We start from the raw sequence: 15,964 nt of genomic DNA, 5'->3' as shown, positions 1-15,964 counted from the left end.
ATATATTTAAATGAGAAATCTCAAAATTAGGATTTTTCTTTTTTAACATTGTCTGGGATTTACACTAAGATTATATGAATTCATATTTGTTGATTTATTACCTGACTAGAAAGTGTTGAAGGTGCTGTTATTGGTCCCAACTTACTTAGAAATGGAACTAAACCATCTTTTATTATCAGATGCAGCTGTTTTCCAGGTCTTTATTACGTTTGTGTGTATAAAAACAAGGAAAAGCAAAGGTTAGAAGATGGGCAGAGTAGAAATGAATGCAGAAAAGGTATTAAAGTCATAAAACATGGCGTCACAGAGTATGAAGCGGTCCTCCCGGCCACTAGAGGGCGACGGGGGGTCCTGAGGAAGTCTCGACGGGCCGCTCTGCAGCCAGACTCAGCTGGACGAGCGCTGAGCTTCTCTCTGATTGGCTGGTTGATGTTTCTCGTTCCTGTACCGAAACAGGAAGTCTCTGTCGTGGAACACACTGCGCGCCCGGAAGCGCGCCGAAGCCAAGGACGCCTCCCTGTTGGGGGGCCGAGGTCCGGAGAACGGCCTCCTCCGTAAGCCCAAAGAAAGCGCGCCCCCTCCCCCGCTCGCCCCGCCGGCCGCCCGGCCGAAGGCCAAAGTGAGTACAGCAGGCCGACGGCGCACGCTGGTGATGTCATATGTGTGTGCCGAAAACCCCCTGACCCGCCCCACTTGGTTTTTAATTTTTATTCTTAACCCGTGTGTGTGTGTGTGTGTGTGTGTGTGTGTGTGTGTGTGTGTGTGTGTGTGTGTGTGTGTGTGTGTGTGTGTGTGTGTGTGCGCGCAAACCTACTGTAATTTCTGTGTCTCTATTTATATCCGGCGGTGGTTCTCAACCTGCAGCTGATATGAATTAAATGATTATTTATTATTATTATTATTGACTGTGCTGCTGGTTCAGCACATTTTGTATTTATGGATCAGCTGACGGGCAAAACTACTGCATATTTTTAATATATCTATATATATAAACACACATAGCTATGTGTACTATTGGGCTAGCTAGTACCACGTTAATGATCGGCTCAATCGAGACGAGTACCTTCGAAATTGACCGTCTCTAAGCCCCGCCCCCTGTGCGTCTCAAGCTGTCACTAACTACACTTCCTGCATCCCAAACTAAAAAAACCAAAATGGCCGATGCTGCGCTATGACTTGGCAGGAGTAAAGGACCGGACGGTAGACGGTTGAGAACCTTTTTAATCAACACTATAAGTTTTATTTTAATATTTTTTGTTTTTTGCCCTCAAACGCACTGATCGAAAAAAAAAAAATAAAGTCTTGATTTTCTTTTTGTTTTTTGCGTTGTGATTTATTTTGTTCCCTCCGTGTGCATGAAGAGGCAGAGTTCAGGTTAGCTTGCTGTGCTAACCAGTGATGTGTAACACGGCGGAGCCTCCAACTGTGTTTTGTGTGTTTTCTTTTCAAGTTTACATGATAAGTTGCTGTTTCAAAGTGAAGCGCGAACCCAACAAACTGCATGTGTGGATGATTGACAGGACAAAATTCAGTTCATTTTTCTGTATATTTTCCTTTTTTATTTTCCCCCTCTTTGGAATATTAAAAAAACAAATAGCTGCCAATGAGACGGGCTATAATAATTATAAGTCTGCAGCTTTGAGCCGTCTCTGGTTTTAATATATTTGTATCAACAAAAGAAATGCAATGAAGAGATCATGGACCTCGCTGCCGAGTGCAATAGAAACATTTATAGTATTTTATATAGTATATAAAGATCCTCAACTCGTATGTCGAACTGGAGGCACCAATAGCATCACTTCATGTGATGCACTTTACTTTTTTAAGCTGCTTCCTGACATTTTTGTAAATAATGAATCCACAAAAAATTAGCCAGCATCACATCTGAGACGCCGTCCAAGCAAACAACCGAATCCACCATCTTTGTTATGGAAGTTATGGAGATTTTTCTGTTAATGAGCTGCAGTTTAAAGCTCGTCTGCATTGACGTCAACACGTAGCCGCGCGTTCGATGCCGCGCGTTCGATGCCGTGTGTTCGATGCCGTGTGTTCGATGCCGTGCGTTCGATGCCGTGCGTTCGATGCCGTGCGTTCGATGCCGTGTGTTCGATGCCGTGCGTTCGATAGCTCTCCGGTGAAGCGAGGCCTCCGCGGCTCTCAGGTGAGTGTCGGCTGACCAAACGTTCTTTCAGATCCTTCCAGGACATTCAGAGTTTTTTTACTTTCTCATTTCCTCTTTCGGCCGCTGAGCGACACGTATTCTTCCTCCTAACGCTCTCTTCATCCTCCTCACTTCCCTCTCATCCAACTTCTCTCCCTCTAATATTTTTTGCCATTCCTTTTCTTCTACCTTTTCTTTCCCCTCCTCCCTCCTTATTTCCTCTCCTATCACCCCTTTGCTCTTCCCTTCCTTTTCTACACAATTCCTTCTGTCTTCCTTGCTTCCTTTTTACTCCCTTGTTCCCTACCCCCTTTTTTAAATCCCACATCTTTCCTGTTCTTCTCCTTTTCCTCCTGACGACCTCCTTCAGGACGTTCACACTTCAGATGAGTCGGACTGTGACGACGACCTCGACCCCAAAACGGGCATGGAGGTACGCACGCACTTATGAATTCAAAGTGTTGCGTGTTGACTTAAAAGACACAAATATAGTAGTAAAGTTAAATACAAACATCTATGCAGTGACTGTTTTATACATATTATGTTAAACTGAACCTCAGCGAATCGTTCAACTTTGACCTTGTCTGTTTTCCAGCTGCTCAACCCAAATTTCATCCAAGAAGGTAAGAGACACACGAGGTCATCTGAGTCCGACTGTCGTCAGATTTAAGTTCAGATTCAGATGTAATTTCTCATGTTGCTTTTGGTCGTTTCTTTGCGATAAGAGGAATAAATAAGTGTTGGTGTTGTAATACTAGTTTCGGCCACAAGAGGCTGAAATGAGCCAGAACTCCTAAATGTTGTAATTGGTATAAAAAAACAATGTTTTCTTCCAGGTGTGTTATTAGTTCCATGTCTTAAAACACAATATATGTACTTTGTGTTTAGCGTGTATGCAAAAAAATGAAAGAAAACATGATTTTTATGATACAAGTATAAAAACAAATATTCTGTCAAAGAAAGAAAAAAATGGCAAAACCCACTTTTCTCCTGTTAAGTCAAAAACAAGAGGAAACAAAAAGTAGATCAGGCTTCAAATAGATCGACCAGTTTAGTTTGACCCCTCGGGGCTTCCGTAGGGGCTCGTCACCAACTGCAAAGCACAAAACCAAAAAGCGGGTCGGCTGCATGCCGCTTGATAAACGACGGCAGACACCAGAATCCGCCTGACGCGCTGGTCTGACTCCCAAAGCCGGGCCGCTAACTGGGCGCCAAGTCCTCCTCGGCAAGGACTGGACAAATCCGGCGGCCATTTTGGCCAAAGCAGGATAACACTTGAACCCGTCTCGTGCCAGGTTTAGACCGAGACTTGGCTGGTTATCTTCTTGAAGGTCTACTGGTCACAGTGAAGAGCGCCTGCTCCCATCTTCAGTGCACATTTAAAGCAGAACTTGCGAGTATTCAGCGGCGTGTTTCCCTGCGTGCAGTGGCGCCGGAGTTCCTCGTCGCTCTGTCGGACGTGGTGTGTGCCTTCGGGGAGACGGTGGTCCTCTGCTGTAGAGTATGTGGGCGACCCAAACCCTCCGTCACCCTGAAGGGCCCCGACCAGAACCCGGTGACCAGCAACAACCGCTTCACCATCGACATCAGGTAACGGCGATGGCGTCTCCTTTCGTCCCCAATGTCCTCATTTCCTACTTCTTTTTTTACCATTTCTCTCCCTCCTCCTCTTCTCCAGGGATACGGGCGACATCTTGTTAAAGATCTGTAATCTGATGCCTCAGGACACGGGCATCTACACCTGCGTGGCCGTCAACGACCACGGCTCCGCCTCCTCCTCCGCCTCCATTAAAGTGCAAGGTGACGGTCACGAATTTAAAGCAGCGTTTGACCTTCACGAAACCAGAACTTTAGTTGACGCTAGATTAATAATGAGTAAAGGAAGATTTTAGTTGTCTGGAAAAAAAAAAAAGTCAACGTTCAGTCAAAACCAGTGTTCCCATCTGCAGGTATCCCAGCATCCCCTGGGAGGCCGGTGGCCCAGGAGGCCAGCAGCACGGCGGTGATGATCCACTGGCCGCCTCCGGCTTCCTCCGCTCACTGCGCCGTCAGCAGCTACACCGTGGAGTACCGACAGGAAGGTGTGTGTGTGTGTGTGTGTGTGTGTGTGTGTGTGGAGGCAACTTATTATTTCATTTTGAAATATGGTTAAAGGTATATTTAAAATGTTCATGATTCAATATTATCCAGTTTTAAGCCAAATTGTTAGACCCCACTGAAGAAATCAGTCGGGAGAAGCGAACCCACGGTGAAGACCACAACTCCCATGATGCCTCGCTGCTTCGCCACGCCGCCAAACTCTGCCTTTCCTGCTCTCTCGCCCTCAGACTCGCTGCTCTGGCAGCAGGTGGCCAGCAGCCGGGAGGAGTGTGTTCAGGTCGACGCCCTGATCCCCGGAGGCCACTACCAGTTCAGAGTGAGGGCCTCGAACCGCTGGGGGGTCGGCCCGCCATCCGAGCCCTCCAATATGATCACGCTGCCCAGCAGCAGTAAGTCTACACACACTCACACAGACACACACTCTCACTCACACGTTTTCATGATCTCTCAAAAAGAAAAACGTTCTCTAAAAAAAAATGCTTTCCAAAAGAAAAAGGTTCTCTCAAAAAATTGCCCTAAAAAAAAAATTACTCAAAAAAAAAAATGCCCTAAGAAAAAAGGTCCTCTCAAAAAAATGCTCCCAAAAAAAATACGCTCTAAAAAAAAAAAAAGTCTCAAAAAAGAAAGTTCTCTCAAAAAAAAGTGCTCAGAAAAAAAATATTCAGCAGCGCATGCCCCGCCCACCGCTCTTATTTTAGAGTTAAATTTTAGTTTTGAGACTTTTTTTTTTTTTTTTTTTTTTGAGAGCAAAGATTTGGAGATAATTTACTTACAAACTAGAAATTTGCTCGGCTAAAAAATACACAAATCTTCCTTCATAAACAGAACAAACGACATGTTAATAAAGAGAAAGTTGAAAATGAAGAGTGTCCTCTCTTTAAAGAGTCTCTCTTTTTTTGTATATTAAATTGTGGCTTTCCTTATATGATTGACTGAATAAGACACACAAACTCTTTAAAGCGCCTCTCTCTCCCCGTCCAGACTCCGGCTACGATGGGACTGGGATCCAGTGGAAAGACAACTTTGAGTCCACATACTCTGAGATCTGTGAGATTGGAAGGTAACCGGTCGGAAATGACTGAGTTTCAGCTCAGGTGTGTTTTTCTGTTTTTTTTCATCCGCTTCTCTTTAATTGTGCCACCAGGGGGCGTTTTTCAGTGGTGAGGAAATGTCTCAACAAGTCCACAAAGAAAGAGGTAGGACCCTCCGCTGCGTTGAGATCATTTAAAGACGCAGTGCGTCGTGCGGTTCCTGACCGTGACCCCTGAACGCTTCTTCTGTTCAGGTTGCGGTGAAGTTTGTGAGTAAAAAGATGCAGAAGAAGGAGCAGGTGGCTCACGAGGCCGACGTCCTCCAGCACGTCCAGCATCACCAGCTGGTGGCGCTGTTGGACACATACGAGTCTCCCACCTCTCTGATGCTGATCCTGGAGCAGTACGTCCGACTGCATTGTTGTTTGTTTGTGAAACTGTGTCACTTTCTAACTGTTTTTGTAGTAATTTTGCGTCCCTTTGCAATTTTTTTGGTCTCTTTTTTGGTCTCTTTGCACCTGTTTTGGTCTTTTTGTCGTAATTTATTTATAATCATTTTGCTTCTATTTTGTCTTATAGTCATTTTGTGTTCCTCTGCACCGGTTTTGCATCTCTTTTATGTTTTGTTAATGTACATTTTGTGTCTCTTCGCAGTTTATTTATAGTTGTTTTCCCTAATTGTTCCTACATATTCAGTTTATTTGTGTGTCTTTGCAGCTGTTTTTACCCTTTTGTTGCGTTAAATGACATTATCAAAGCTTTATCAATATAAATGTTATCTAATGTGTGTGTGTGTGTGTGTGTGTGTGTGTGTGTTTGTGTGTCAGGCTGGACGACGGCCGTTTGCTCGACTACCTCGTCGCCCACGATGAGCTGATGGAGGAGAAAGTGGCGTTCTTCATCAGAGAAACACTGGAGGCCCTACAGCACCTTCATACCTGCAGAGTGGCACACCTGGATCTGAAGGTGACCGTGTGTGTGTGTTACATGAATATATATGTGTGTGTGTGTGTGTGTGTGTGTGTGTGTGTATATATAGATATATATCTCACAGTCTCTAGGGGTTAACGGGCATTCATGACTTGTGAGGACATAACTTAGCACGGTCACATTGTGGGGACTCGCCATCCTTACGGGGACAAAATATGTGTCCCCATAAAGTGTGTGTGTGTGTGTGTTATATGAATAAAGCCTGACTTGACCGATCAATAATTTAGATTTTTTTTTTTTATGCCTTGGAAATGTATTATGAGATATGTATTGTGGATCATGAGCTTCATCTGAATCTGTTCCTGCGTCCCGCAGCCTGAGAACATCATGGTGGACCTCCACGCCCCCACCCCGGGGGTCAAGCTCATCGACCTCGGCGACGCCGTGCAGCTGTCCGCCCACCGCCGCTACGTCCACCTGCTGCTCGGCAACCCGGAGTTCGCCGCGCCCGAGCTCATCCGCGGCACGCCGGTCTCCGTGGCCACGGACGTGTGGAGCGTGGGCGTGCTGGCCTACGTGATGCTCAGCGGCGTTTCCCCGTTCCTGGACGAGTCGCCGGAGGAGACCTGCGTCAACATCTGCCGCCTGGACTTCTGCTTCCCGGACGACTACTTCCGCGACGTGAGCCAAGCGGCGAGGGACTTTGTGTCCTCGGCGCTGCAGCAGGATCCCAGGAAGAGGCCGAGCGCCACTTCCTGTCTGCAGCACCCGTGGGTGGGCCGCGGCGGCGCGCACGGCGGGGAGTACTCCAAGACGCCGCTGGACACGACGCGGCTGGCCACGTTCATTGACCGACGGAGACAGCTGCACGACGTGCGGCCCGTCACTAACATCAAAGGGCTGGTGAGCAGCAGCCTGGGAAACACGCTGTGACGGACAGGAGCGCCGCGCCAACGCCACAACATGTACTCCAAGCATTTAATGATCTTCGGTATTTATTAATGTGTGAGTGGGGAAGCGATGCCTGAATCCTTCCTGTGAGAAATCTACTTCTTGATACCACGAGGCCACTCTGTCACCACTAATCTTAAAAGCAGAAGAAATCATTTAAATTTATGGTTGTACGATATTTAATTGCCGACTTAGCGCGTTAAGTTGATCTTTTGTTCACCCGGTAACAACCATTACATGTGAAGCGGGTCCCATAAGCAGCCTAGAGACACCCCATGAGAACCCAAAGAACCTCAAAGTTGAGGGAATGAACATTTAGGAAAAACACACTGTGAGCAGGCTTAATGTCAACATATTAGTTTATATTTATAATGTTTATTTTTCCAGGGACAGATGTTATATTAAAGGCAGGAGACCATTGTGTTAAAGAAGGGTACTTTGATTAGGCCTTTTGCTCAGGGGCACTGCAGAGTCCCATGCTCTGCTAGCATGTAGCTAACATGTAGCTAGCATGTAACTAACGCTTTTGTGACAAGGTCGCCCGAGAGCAAAAATGCTAACCACTTAAAATATAACCGCTAAAAATATCTTTGATCTGACTCTCACACGGGATTTAAAGCTGCAGTGTGCAGGTTATAGCGCTATCTAGAGGCGAGGTCGCAGATTGTAACCAACTGAAACCAGACCAGTAGGCGACTGTGGCATGGTTTGTCCGTTCTGGGCTTCCGTACCACACGGTGGACTCAGTGCAAGTATAAAAAAGCTAATTCTCGGACAACAAATGCTTAACTATTCTTAGTTTCAGGTGATTCTAGAGTAAACTTACTTATTAATATTCCATTTCTTCAAACAGATAAACGTGAATGCAACACAATGTTCCTTTTTAAAGAGTCTAAACTGCTTCAAAAGGAACCATGATTAACATCAGAGGAGTTGGTAAATGTCGGCTTAGTTGCGGTTCTAATCCATAGCCAATATCTCGCAAAAGATCTTTTTAACTTAGACTTTTTTTTATTTAGCAAAGGCCATCAGAAATCTTGTCAAACGGTGGCGCGGATGTTTTCTCGTAATAATGGTGATGAATGTGCGGTGGGAGAGGCTCACAGCTCTGCTAGTGCTCATTCTACATCCTCCTTGCTTGTTGAAATTTCTTGTTGGAAATCTTCTCTGCGAAGTAAATATTAAGAAAAAATTAAATAAACAGCAGAAGTTAAAAAAAGAAAATCTTCTTGTCCGCTTTGGCGTAACGGATCAACTGCACGTTAACGAATGTGGCTGCGATTTACACCCCTGACACTGGAAAGCTTCTTGGAAAAGACTGGACGCAACCAAGTTGAACCTTGCTATGATATACCCTTTTTTTTGTATTTATTATGTTTATTTATTTCAGGACTTATGTTGGGAGTGAAATTTTTAATGTTGCCCTGAAACTGAAGCCGTTAAACACCCGCTGGACTTTGCAGCGGCGGGAGTTTACATTGTGAAAACTACCGGAGTTTACATCCAAAATCGCTGACGGATCTAAAACTGAACTTTGCTGTCGTGAAGGACTATGAACTGGTCATGAAGGACTATGAACTGGTCATGAAGGACTATGAACTGGGTCGATGTGGGCAGTTGTAGCTGGAAGCATCTCTACATGGATGTGAGGCGGGAAATAAAAACACAAAAATGATCACTGAGTAACCTTGGAGGGCAAACGGTGGACTACCAATGGACTATTGTACACGGAGACGGCATGGAGACTGGAACTCTACAGCTTGTTCGTTTCACTGTTTACAAAAAAAAGAAGAAAAAAAAAGTTAGGTAGTTTACAAAAATACGTAGAATAATCAGGGAAAAAACCTGCATGTAAATTCACCGGAGGAGGGTTAGAAATCAGGTGAGAAATCAGTTTTCTTGAACCCAAACTTGTTGAGAATATTCTGTTTGTACATTTGTCTACCAGCCACTGTGTCGAGTAACCAGCCATAGTGTTTGGGTTCATTTACCTTGTAAAATAGTTCTGAAGCCGGTTGTGGATTTAGACGGAAGAGTCTGTTTACTTGTCTTGTTTCTACTGATGAATGTACAAAAAGAAAAATGTAGAATGTGTTCTGCCGTCACAAGTGCTGTCCTCTGCTTTCACCAAAATGCTTTTGCTTTCACAATGCCCCTCCTCTTTCTGGCCATTTTGCATCCCCACCTCCCTTTTCTCCCCGCGAGCATTCATGCGCCGCAATAGTAAGCATTTATTTTCATGCGGCCGGGGATGCAGAATGGCGCAAATGTAAGAATTTCTGTAGAAGCGATTTTGACCTCCGTCCACTACAACAGCCATGCAAGTGTAAGCCTGGGTATCGGCTAGAAATAACCTAATACCAAGTAGTACCGGAACTACCTGCATTTGATCCTTTTTGGAGCCGGTCTTGGGAAATATATATGTATATTTATATATATTTTTGTGGTTTTGCTGGCAGCCAATCACCCCAAGAAGTTGGAAAGAACGGCTGTGCTACTCGCAAATAAAAAAAAATCTAGCGTTGGTGTAAATTTAGTCAAGAAGGTAATCAAATGAAGTATGTTGTTGGTATCACTTTAAAGGTACTGCTATTGGAATGGTTTTTTAAACGATACCCTGTCTTACATGAAAATCTCTGTTATACTTTGTGTTTTCATTGCAGCCGTAATGAGATCTATTCAGGTTTCATCTCATCAAAGGTAAAAATATGACCGAGTGACATGTTTTAATCATCTCCTAATACTCAGAAATAAAGCTTTGTGTTAAATGGTTACAAATAAATATGAAAAAGCACTTGCAGGTTACTAGTTACTACTAAATGTACTGCAAAGTAACTGAAGGTGCTTGTTGTTGAAATCATCAGGCTGTACTTATTTTTTTGAAGGTCTGTATTTCTGTATCCTTAAAATTCAAATAGTTTCCCGTAAGGGAGATTGTTTTTTTTCTCAAATTCCCATCTGCGCATCCAAAATCTAGTATGGTAAAAAGGAAAAAAAAAAAAAAAAAACGCTCCAGTTATTTAAACCCGGATTTGAGCCTCGGCAGAGGTCTAGTTCAACTCTCTGAAGAGCGTCTTTTAGCTTGTGGAAAATTTCAAAGTTAAAAACTCTTTAGTGTGGCTTAATTTACATCTGTTTTTCATGCGCTTTGTAGAAGTGGATTATATTGAAATGCAAAAAACGCGATCGCCGCAAACCGTTGCGTAGCTCAGCTGAGACGTTTTCTACCGAGACGCTTTTCAGATTGTAAACATCAGCGGTGGAAAAAGTAAGTAAAAGTACAAGTAAACGTTGTTCAAAACAATACTTGGGTAACAAATATATTGGCATCAAAAAATAACTTTAAAAGGAACAATACGCAACTCTTATGGCTGGTGCTTAAAATGGTGGCCGCAGGCCGGATCAAAAAATTATTTGAGTCGTTTTCCTCCTCTTGAGAGTTTAAACTCACGCAGGTTGCCAGATTAAGGACTCAATTTAAAGAGCATATTTGAATTAAACAGGAAATAAGGTTTCTATAAGATAAGATACATAGATGGCTGGGAGGGGCATGAGTACCGTTACCCGGGTACTCCATGTGGACGTAAGTATTCTGGCCGAAGCGTTGACGTCAAACAAGCTAGTCTTCAAACTTTTCCTTGTCATTGTATGATTTTATACAATACATATGTTTAATATTGTTCCTTTTGAAGTAGCAAGAGTAAAAGTACTTGAGCCATTCTGCGAATTAAATTATTGGGTTATAGTCGCTGCATAAACGTGGAGCTTTTGGTTACTTGATGTACTGCTGGGTGGATTTCGCCCTCCGGATCAATGAAGGGTTGTCTAAACCTGTAATTTATTTGTTTATTATATAGTTTATTTTATTAGTTCGAATCAATAGAGCCGTGGTGGCTCAACCTCCGCTCGGTGTGTTGGTGCACGTTGTTTTGAGTTGTTTTTGTGTTGTTTTTGTGTTGTTTTTGGGATATTTCAGTCCGGAGATGAACATTTTTTTTCCCAAGACCTTGCTGAAAAAATACATACAATAAACACAAGTATTGGAAATCATTTGGGGTACGATGACTCAAACGCATCATATGGATTCTACCGTGTTTGGATGGTTAAAAAGTTCCGTATACAGCTTTATACTCGGTTAATATAAGTATAAGTATAAAAATACAGTTAGACCAGCTAAACATCTTGGTGGGTCATGTGATTTTGTATTCCTCTAACATTTCCAAGATGTCTGCTCCAGATTGTAACAGAACCAAAGGAAGAAGCTACGTTTAAAAAATGCTTGTTTTTTGTTGCTAACGGTATGATTTACCCGGTTAAAAATTTTAATGCTCAATTAACATGCCCTTTAATATATTTTTATTATTATTGTGAGCACATTTCTTGAACAAACTGATGTAAAACAAATAAGATAAAAACCGTTGTGACACATACGTCACATCGGGAATTTTTTGTGAAAAGATTCCCCGAAAAACCTCATGTGAAATATGTCACAATACGAAAAATTATTATGTGCTCAGTTAATTTGTCTGATTCAAGAATATTTAGCTAATATATTTAATACTGTTCAATTAAAAGCATAATAAAAAAATTAATTATTATATTATTTAATTTATTAATATTCTTTCTTTTTTTTTTCCATTAGCGCCCAATATGTAACATTTCAGATCTTTGACACTTTTAAAAATGATCATAATAATATCAGAAAAATGTGTTCGATGTGGTCTATATTATTTGTTTTATGTCCCCTATAATTTTCCATGAAGGATAAATAGGTCCAGGTTCTTATAGGGTATCAGATTAACAATTCATAAAATCCCTGAGGAAATTTGAATAGTTTGTAATAAAAGTCAGCCAATGTGACTGAGAGATTCAGGATTATGTGTATGCTTGTACTCATAGTACTTTATGCACTGTATGAATGTATTCAGTGAATTATCTCCATCTTTACTATAAGAACTGTAAACACAATTTATTATAAACACAAATTTGCATATTCCGGAACCCGTGATCTCTCAGACTGAGGTCCCAGAATGCAACACCTCTTCAAAGCCACAGCTTTAGAACTCTCAGGGCCAGATCACACATGTAGACGCCAGCCTGAGAGGAACAGACACACAAGTTGATAGAAAGGTCTTCAGCTGTCTTCAGTTATCATGGGCAACAGATCTGGAAAGCGCTTGAATTCTGTGGAGGAAGACGTCGTGGAAGAGGACGTTGTGAAGGAGGATGTCGTGAAAGAGGACGTCGTGAAGGAGGATGTCGTGAAAGAGGACGTCGTGAAGGAGGACGTCGAGGTGGAGGACGTCGAGGAGGAGGACGTCGAGGTGGAGGACGTCATGGAGGAGGAGGTCGTGGAGGAGGACATCATCTCTGATGCAATAAAGAGAAAAGCAACAGAAGCAACAGACAATGAAAACCCCCCAAAAAAGAAACATAGGCGACTGGACTCCATCCCCTGCGACAATGAGTTGGACGTCGTCTCTAAAGCAGTAAAGAGACAATCAATAGGAGACCATGAAAACCAAAAGGAGAAACATAGGCGACTGGACTCCATCCCCTGTGACAATGAGATGGACGTCGTCTCTGAAGCACTAAAGAGACAATCAATAGGAGACCATGAAAACCCACCAGAGAAACGTAGGCGACTGGACACCATCCCCTGTGACAATGAGATGCCGTCCACTTCACAGGACACTGGTAAGCTTTATGCGCATATTTTAATTAAAAAAACAAATAGACTAACTACTATTCTGCTATAAATGACGAGCTATTTAAGAGACATCGAATGACGTCTTACCTTTTAGTTTAAGGGACATTTTGTTGTGACAAAGTAAACTCATGTTGATGTTTTTTCTCTCATCTGTAGAAAGCAGAAACGAACCCGAGGCAGTTCTGACCCAGAGAAGACCCAAGAGGAAGGCCATCGCCGATGACGAACCAGGTGAGACGAAGACGAAGAGGAAGAGGACATTGGGTCCGTCTGCCATGTTTAAGGCCAAGTACCGGCAGCTGGAAGAACTTGGCGAAGGAGCACTTGGGTTTGTTTTCGCTGGATACCGGAAAGCGGATTATCTAGATGTAAGTGTTATTCCCATGTTCTTGCACACACACGCAGACACACACGCAGACACACACACACAGAACGGTCAGGAAGTGTAACCGAAAAGTCTTTTTTTGTATTTCCTAGGTTGCTATTAAGCATATGCCCAGAGCCAAAGGGATCCTCTATGTCGAGGAGGACTATACCGGGAAGCGGCTCCCTATGGAGGCCGCCGTCATGCTGAAACTAGCGGCCGTATCAGAGCGTCATTCAGCACACGTTGGCCTGCTGGACTGGTACGAACTGGAAGACGAGGTGATCCTGGTGCTGGAGAGACCGATGCCGGCCGTTAACCTCCTTCAGTACATTGACGACAATGGAGGCCGCTTGAAGGAAAAGGAAGCGAAGGTAAGCTGCTGCAGTCAACTCAGTCACAGCCATGAAAACACGTCAAAGCATTCTCCTCTCTGATCCCTCGTCTCTCTCCTTTTGTTTTCAGATTATAATGAGGCAGCTGGTGGACGCAGTCATCGACCTCCATGAGAAGCACATTTTCCACCGGGACATCAAGGTGGAAAATGTGCTCATTCAGACCTGCCTGGACGGCATTAGAGTTCGCATCATCGACTTTGGTGCGAGCTGCTTCTTCAATGAAGGAGACACTTATGAGTACTTCATGGGTAAGATGTCCTTTTTTACGCCTGCTCTTCACTAACTTTACCCAACAAACACAGTTCCTACTCACTGTCTTTTTTATTATGTCTGTATATTTTAGGTACTCACATCCCCCCGGAGTGCTTCACTCGAGAGAATTACACAGCCGGACCCAGCTCAGTATTTCAAATGGGAGGGGTCCTCTTTGACATGGTACAGACCACCTCATTCAAGTGGGACCTGTTTTATGAAGAAGGACAGAGAATCAAAGGAAGGCTTTCTAAAAGTAAGAAAAACAAAACAATGTCGGCAAACAAAAATCTGTTCATTTGAGTTCACGTTGTGATGGATCACAATTGCTCTAACCCTTTCTTCTTCTTTCTCTCCAGATTGCAGATATTTCATCAAAGGGTGTTTACATGAGGACCCGGATCAGCGTCTCACCCTGACGCAGCTGAAGGATCACCCGTGGCTCAGATAGTATCACACACACACACCTACGTTTACATTTGAACATAACTACACAGATACATTTATATGACAAAGTGTCCTTGAGCAAGACACTGAACCTAAATTGCTCCCGAGGGTTGAGCCGTCAGTGTTTAATTTTGAACATATGTGATATATGGAACATGTGTGATACATAGAACATGTGTGATGTATGGAACATGTGTGATACATGGAACATGTGTGATGTATGGAACATGTGTGATACATGGGACATGTGTGATACATGGGACATGTGTGATACATGGAACATATGTGATATATGGAACATGTGTGATGCATGGAACATGTGTGATACATGGAACATGTGTGATGTATGGAACATGTGTGATACATGGAACATGTGTGATACATGGGACATGTGTGATACATGGAACATGTGTGATACATGGGACATGTGTGATACATGGGACATGTGTGATACATGGAACATGTGTGATGTATGGAACATGTCTGATACGTGGAACATGTGTGATACGTGGACCATGTGTGATACATGGACCATGTGTGATGTATGGAACATGTGTGATACATGGACCATGTGTGATACATGGACCATGTGTGATACATGGACCATGTGTGATGTATGGGACATGTGTGATACATGGGACATGTGTGATACATGGGACATGTGTGATACATGGGACATGTGTGATACATGGGACATGTGTGATACATGGGACATGTGTGATGTATGGAACATGTGTGATACATGGACCATGTGTGATACATGGAACATGTGTGATACATGGACCATATGTGACGTATGGAACATGTGTGACGTATGGAACATGTGTGATGTATGGAACATATGTGATACATGGACTATATGTGATGTATGGAACATGTGTGATGTATGGAACATGTGTGATACATGGAACATGTGTGATACATGGAACATATGTGACGTATGGAACATGCGTGATGTATGGAACATGTGTGATACATGGATCATATGTGATGTATGGAACATGTGTGATATCCGAGGGTATCCACCCCGTGAGTCAGTCAGAAAGCTTCCTCCCCATAGATATGCTACTATAGGCCTAGACTGCTGGGGACATCTGAGGATACACTGAGCTCCCCCTCTCCTCTTCTTTTTCTCATCTCCTTTCTCCTCTTCTTCCTCTCCTCAAGTGTCCATGGACTATGGCTGTGTGGACCTGCCCCCCCACCATGGATGATGGCTGTCTGGAGCTGCTCCTGTATGCTACGATGGACTGTGGCTATCTGGATTGTGGTCCATGCCTACCACTCATTATATGAATAGTTTTTGTCATATTCATGTAATTTGCTGCAACTCTATTACGTTGCTCATTCTGGTCACATGACATCTATTGCTTCTGTCCATCCTGGGAGAGGGATCCTCCTCTGTTGCTCTCCCTCAGGTTTCTTCCCCTTTTTCCCCGTGATGGGGTTTTTACTATCTTCATTTGGGGGAGTTTTTCCTGATCCGATGTGAGGTCGTGGGACAGGGATGTCATATGTACAGATTGTAAAGCCCTTTGGGGCAAATCTTGTATTTTTCATTTTGGGCTGTACAAAATAAACTGAATTGAATTAATAAATGGAACATGTGTGATACATGGA

General features: G+C 43.4%; 2 protein-coding genes across 5 annotated transcripts in view; both read left to right on the top strand.

Annotated features, from left to right (window-relative positions):
- Positions 1-11,686, top strand: part of kalrna (kalirin RhoGEF kinase a) — a 105,399-nt gene extending 93,713 nt beyond the window's left edge. For all 4 annotated transcript variants that reach the window (XM_068572095.1, XM_068572093.1, XM_068572094.1 and 1 more), the window contains 12 exons: positions 457-619; positions 2,532-2,594; positions 2,757-2,784; positions 3,589-3,751; positions 3,840-3,961; positions 4,111-4,242; positions 4,489-4,650; positions 5,243-5,321; positions 5,406-5,457; positions 5,547-5,695; positions 6,120-6,258; positions 6,598-11,686. In XM_068572095.1, coding sequence (XP_068428196.1) covers positions 457-619; positions 2,532-2,594; positions 2,757-2,784; positions 3,589-3,751; positions 3,840-3,961; positions 4,111-4,242; positions 4,489-4,650; positions 5,243-5,321; positions 5,406-5,457; positions 5,547-5,695; positions 6,120-6,258; positions 6,598-7,155 — 1,810 coding nt within the window. In that variant the 3' untranslated portion in view covers positions 7,156-11,686. The remainder of the gene's footprint in view (positions 1-456; positions 620-2,531; positions 2,595-2,756; positions 2,785-3,588; positions 3,752-3,839; positions 3,962-4,110; positions 4,243-4,488; positions 4,651-5,242; positions 5,322-5,405; positions 5,458-5,546; positions 5,696-6,119; positions 6,259-6,597) is intronic.
- A 189-nt stretch (positions 11,687-11,875) lies between these two features.
- Positions 11,876-14,769, top strand: LOC137782637 (serine/threonine-protein kinase pim-1-like). Its single transcript, XM_068572096.1, has 6 exons — positions 11,876-12,870; positions 13,040-13,251; positions 13,361-13,621; positions 13,713-13,893; positions 13,989-14,153; positions 14,257-14,769. Exons 1-6 carry the CDS (start codon positions 12,327-12,329, stop codon positions 14,346-14,348), a joined length of 1,455 nt encoding a protein of 484 aa, XP_068428197.1. The 5' UTR covers positions 11,876-12,326; the 3' UTR covers positions 14,349-14,769.
- The last annotated feature ends 1,195 nt before the right edge of the window (positions 14,770-15,964 follow it).

Source organism: Clinocottus analis, unplaced genomic scaffold (genome assembly GCF_023055335.1).
Source record: "Clinocottus analis isolate CAN_PGR_092001 unplaced genomic scaffold, fCliAna1.0.p SCAF_12, whole genome shotgun sequence".
Taxonomy (NCBI): domain Eukaryota; kingdom Metazoa; phylum Chordata; class Actinopteri; order Perciformes; family Cottidae; genus Clinocottus; species Clinocottus analis.
This window is presented reverse-complemented; position numbering and strand designations above follow the sequence as displayed.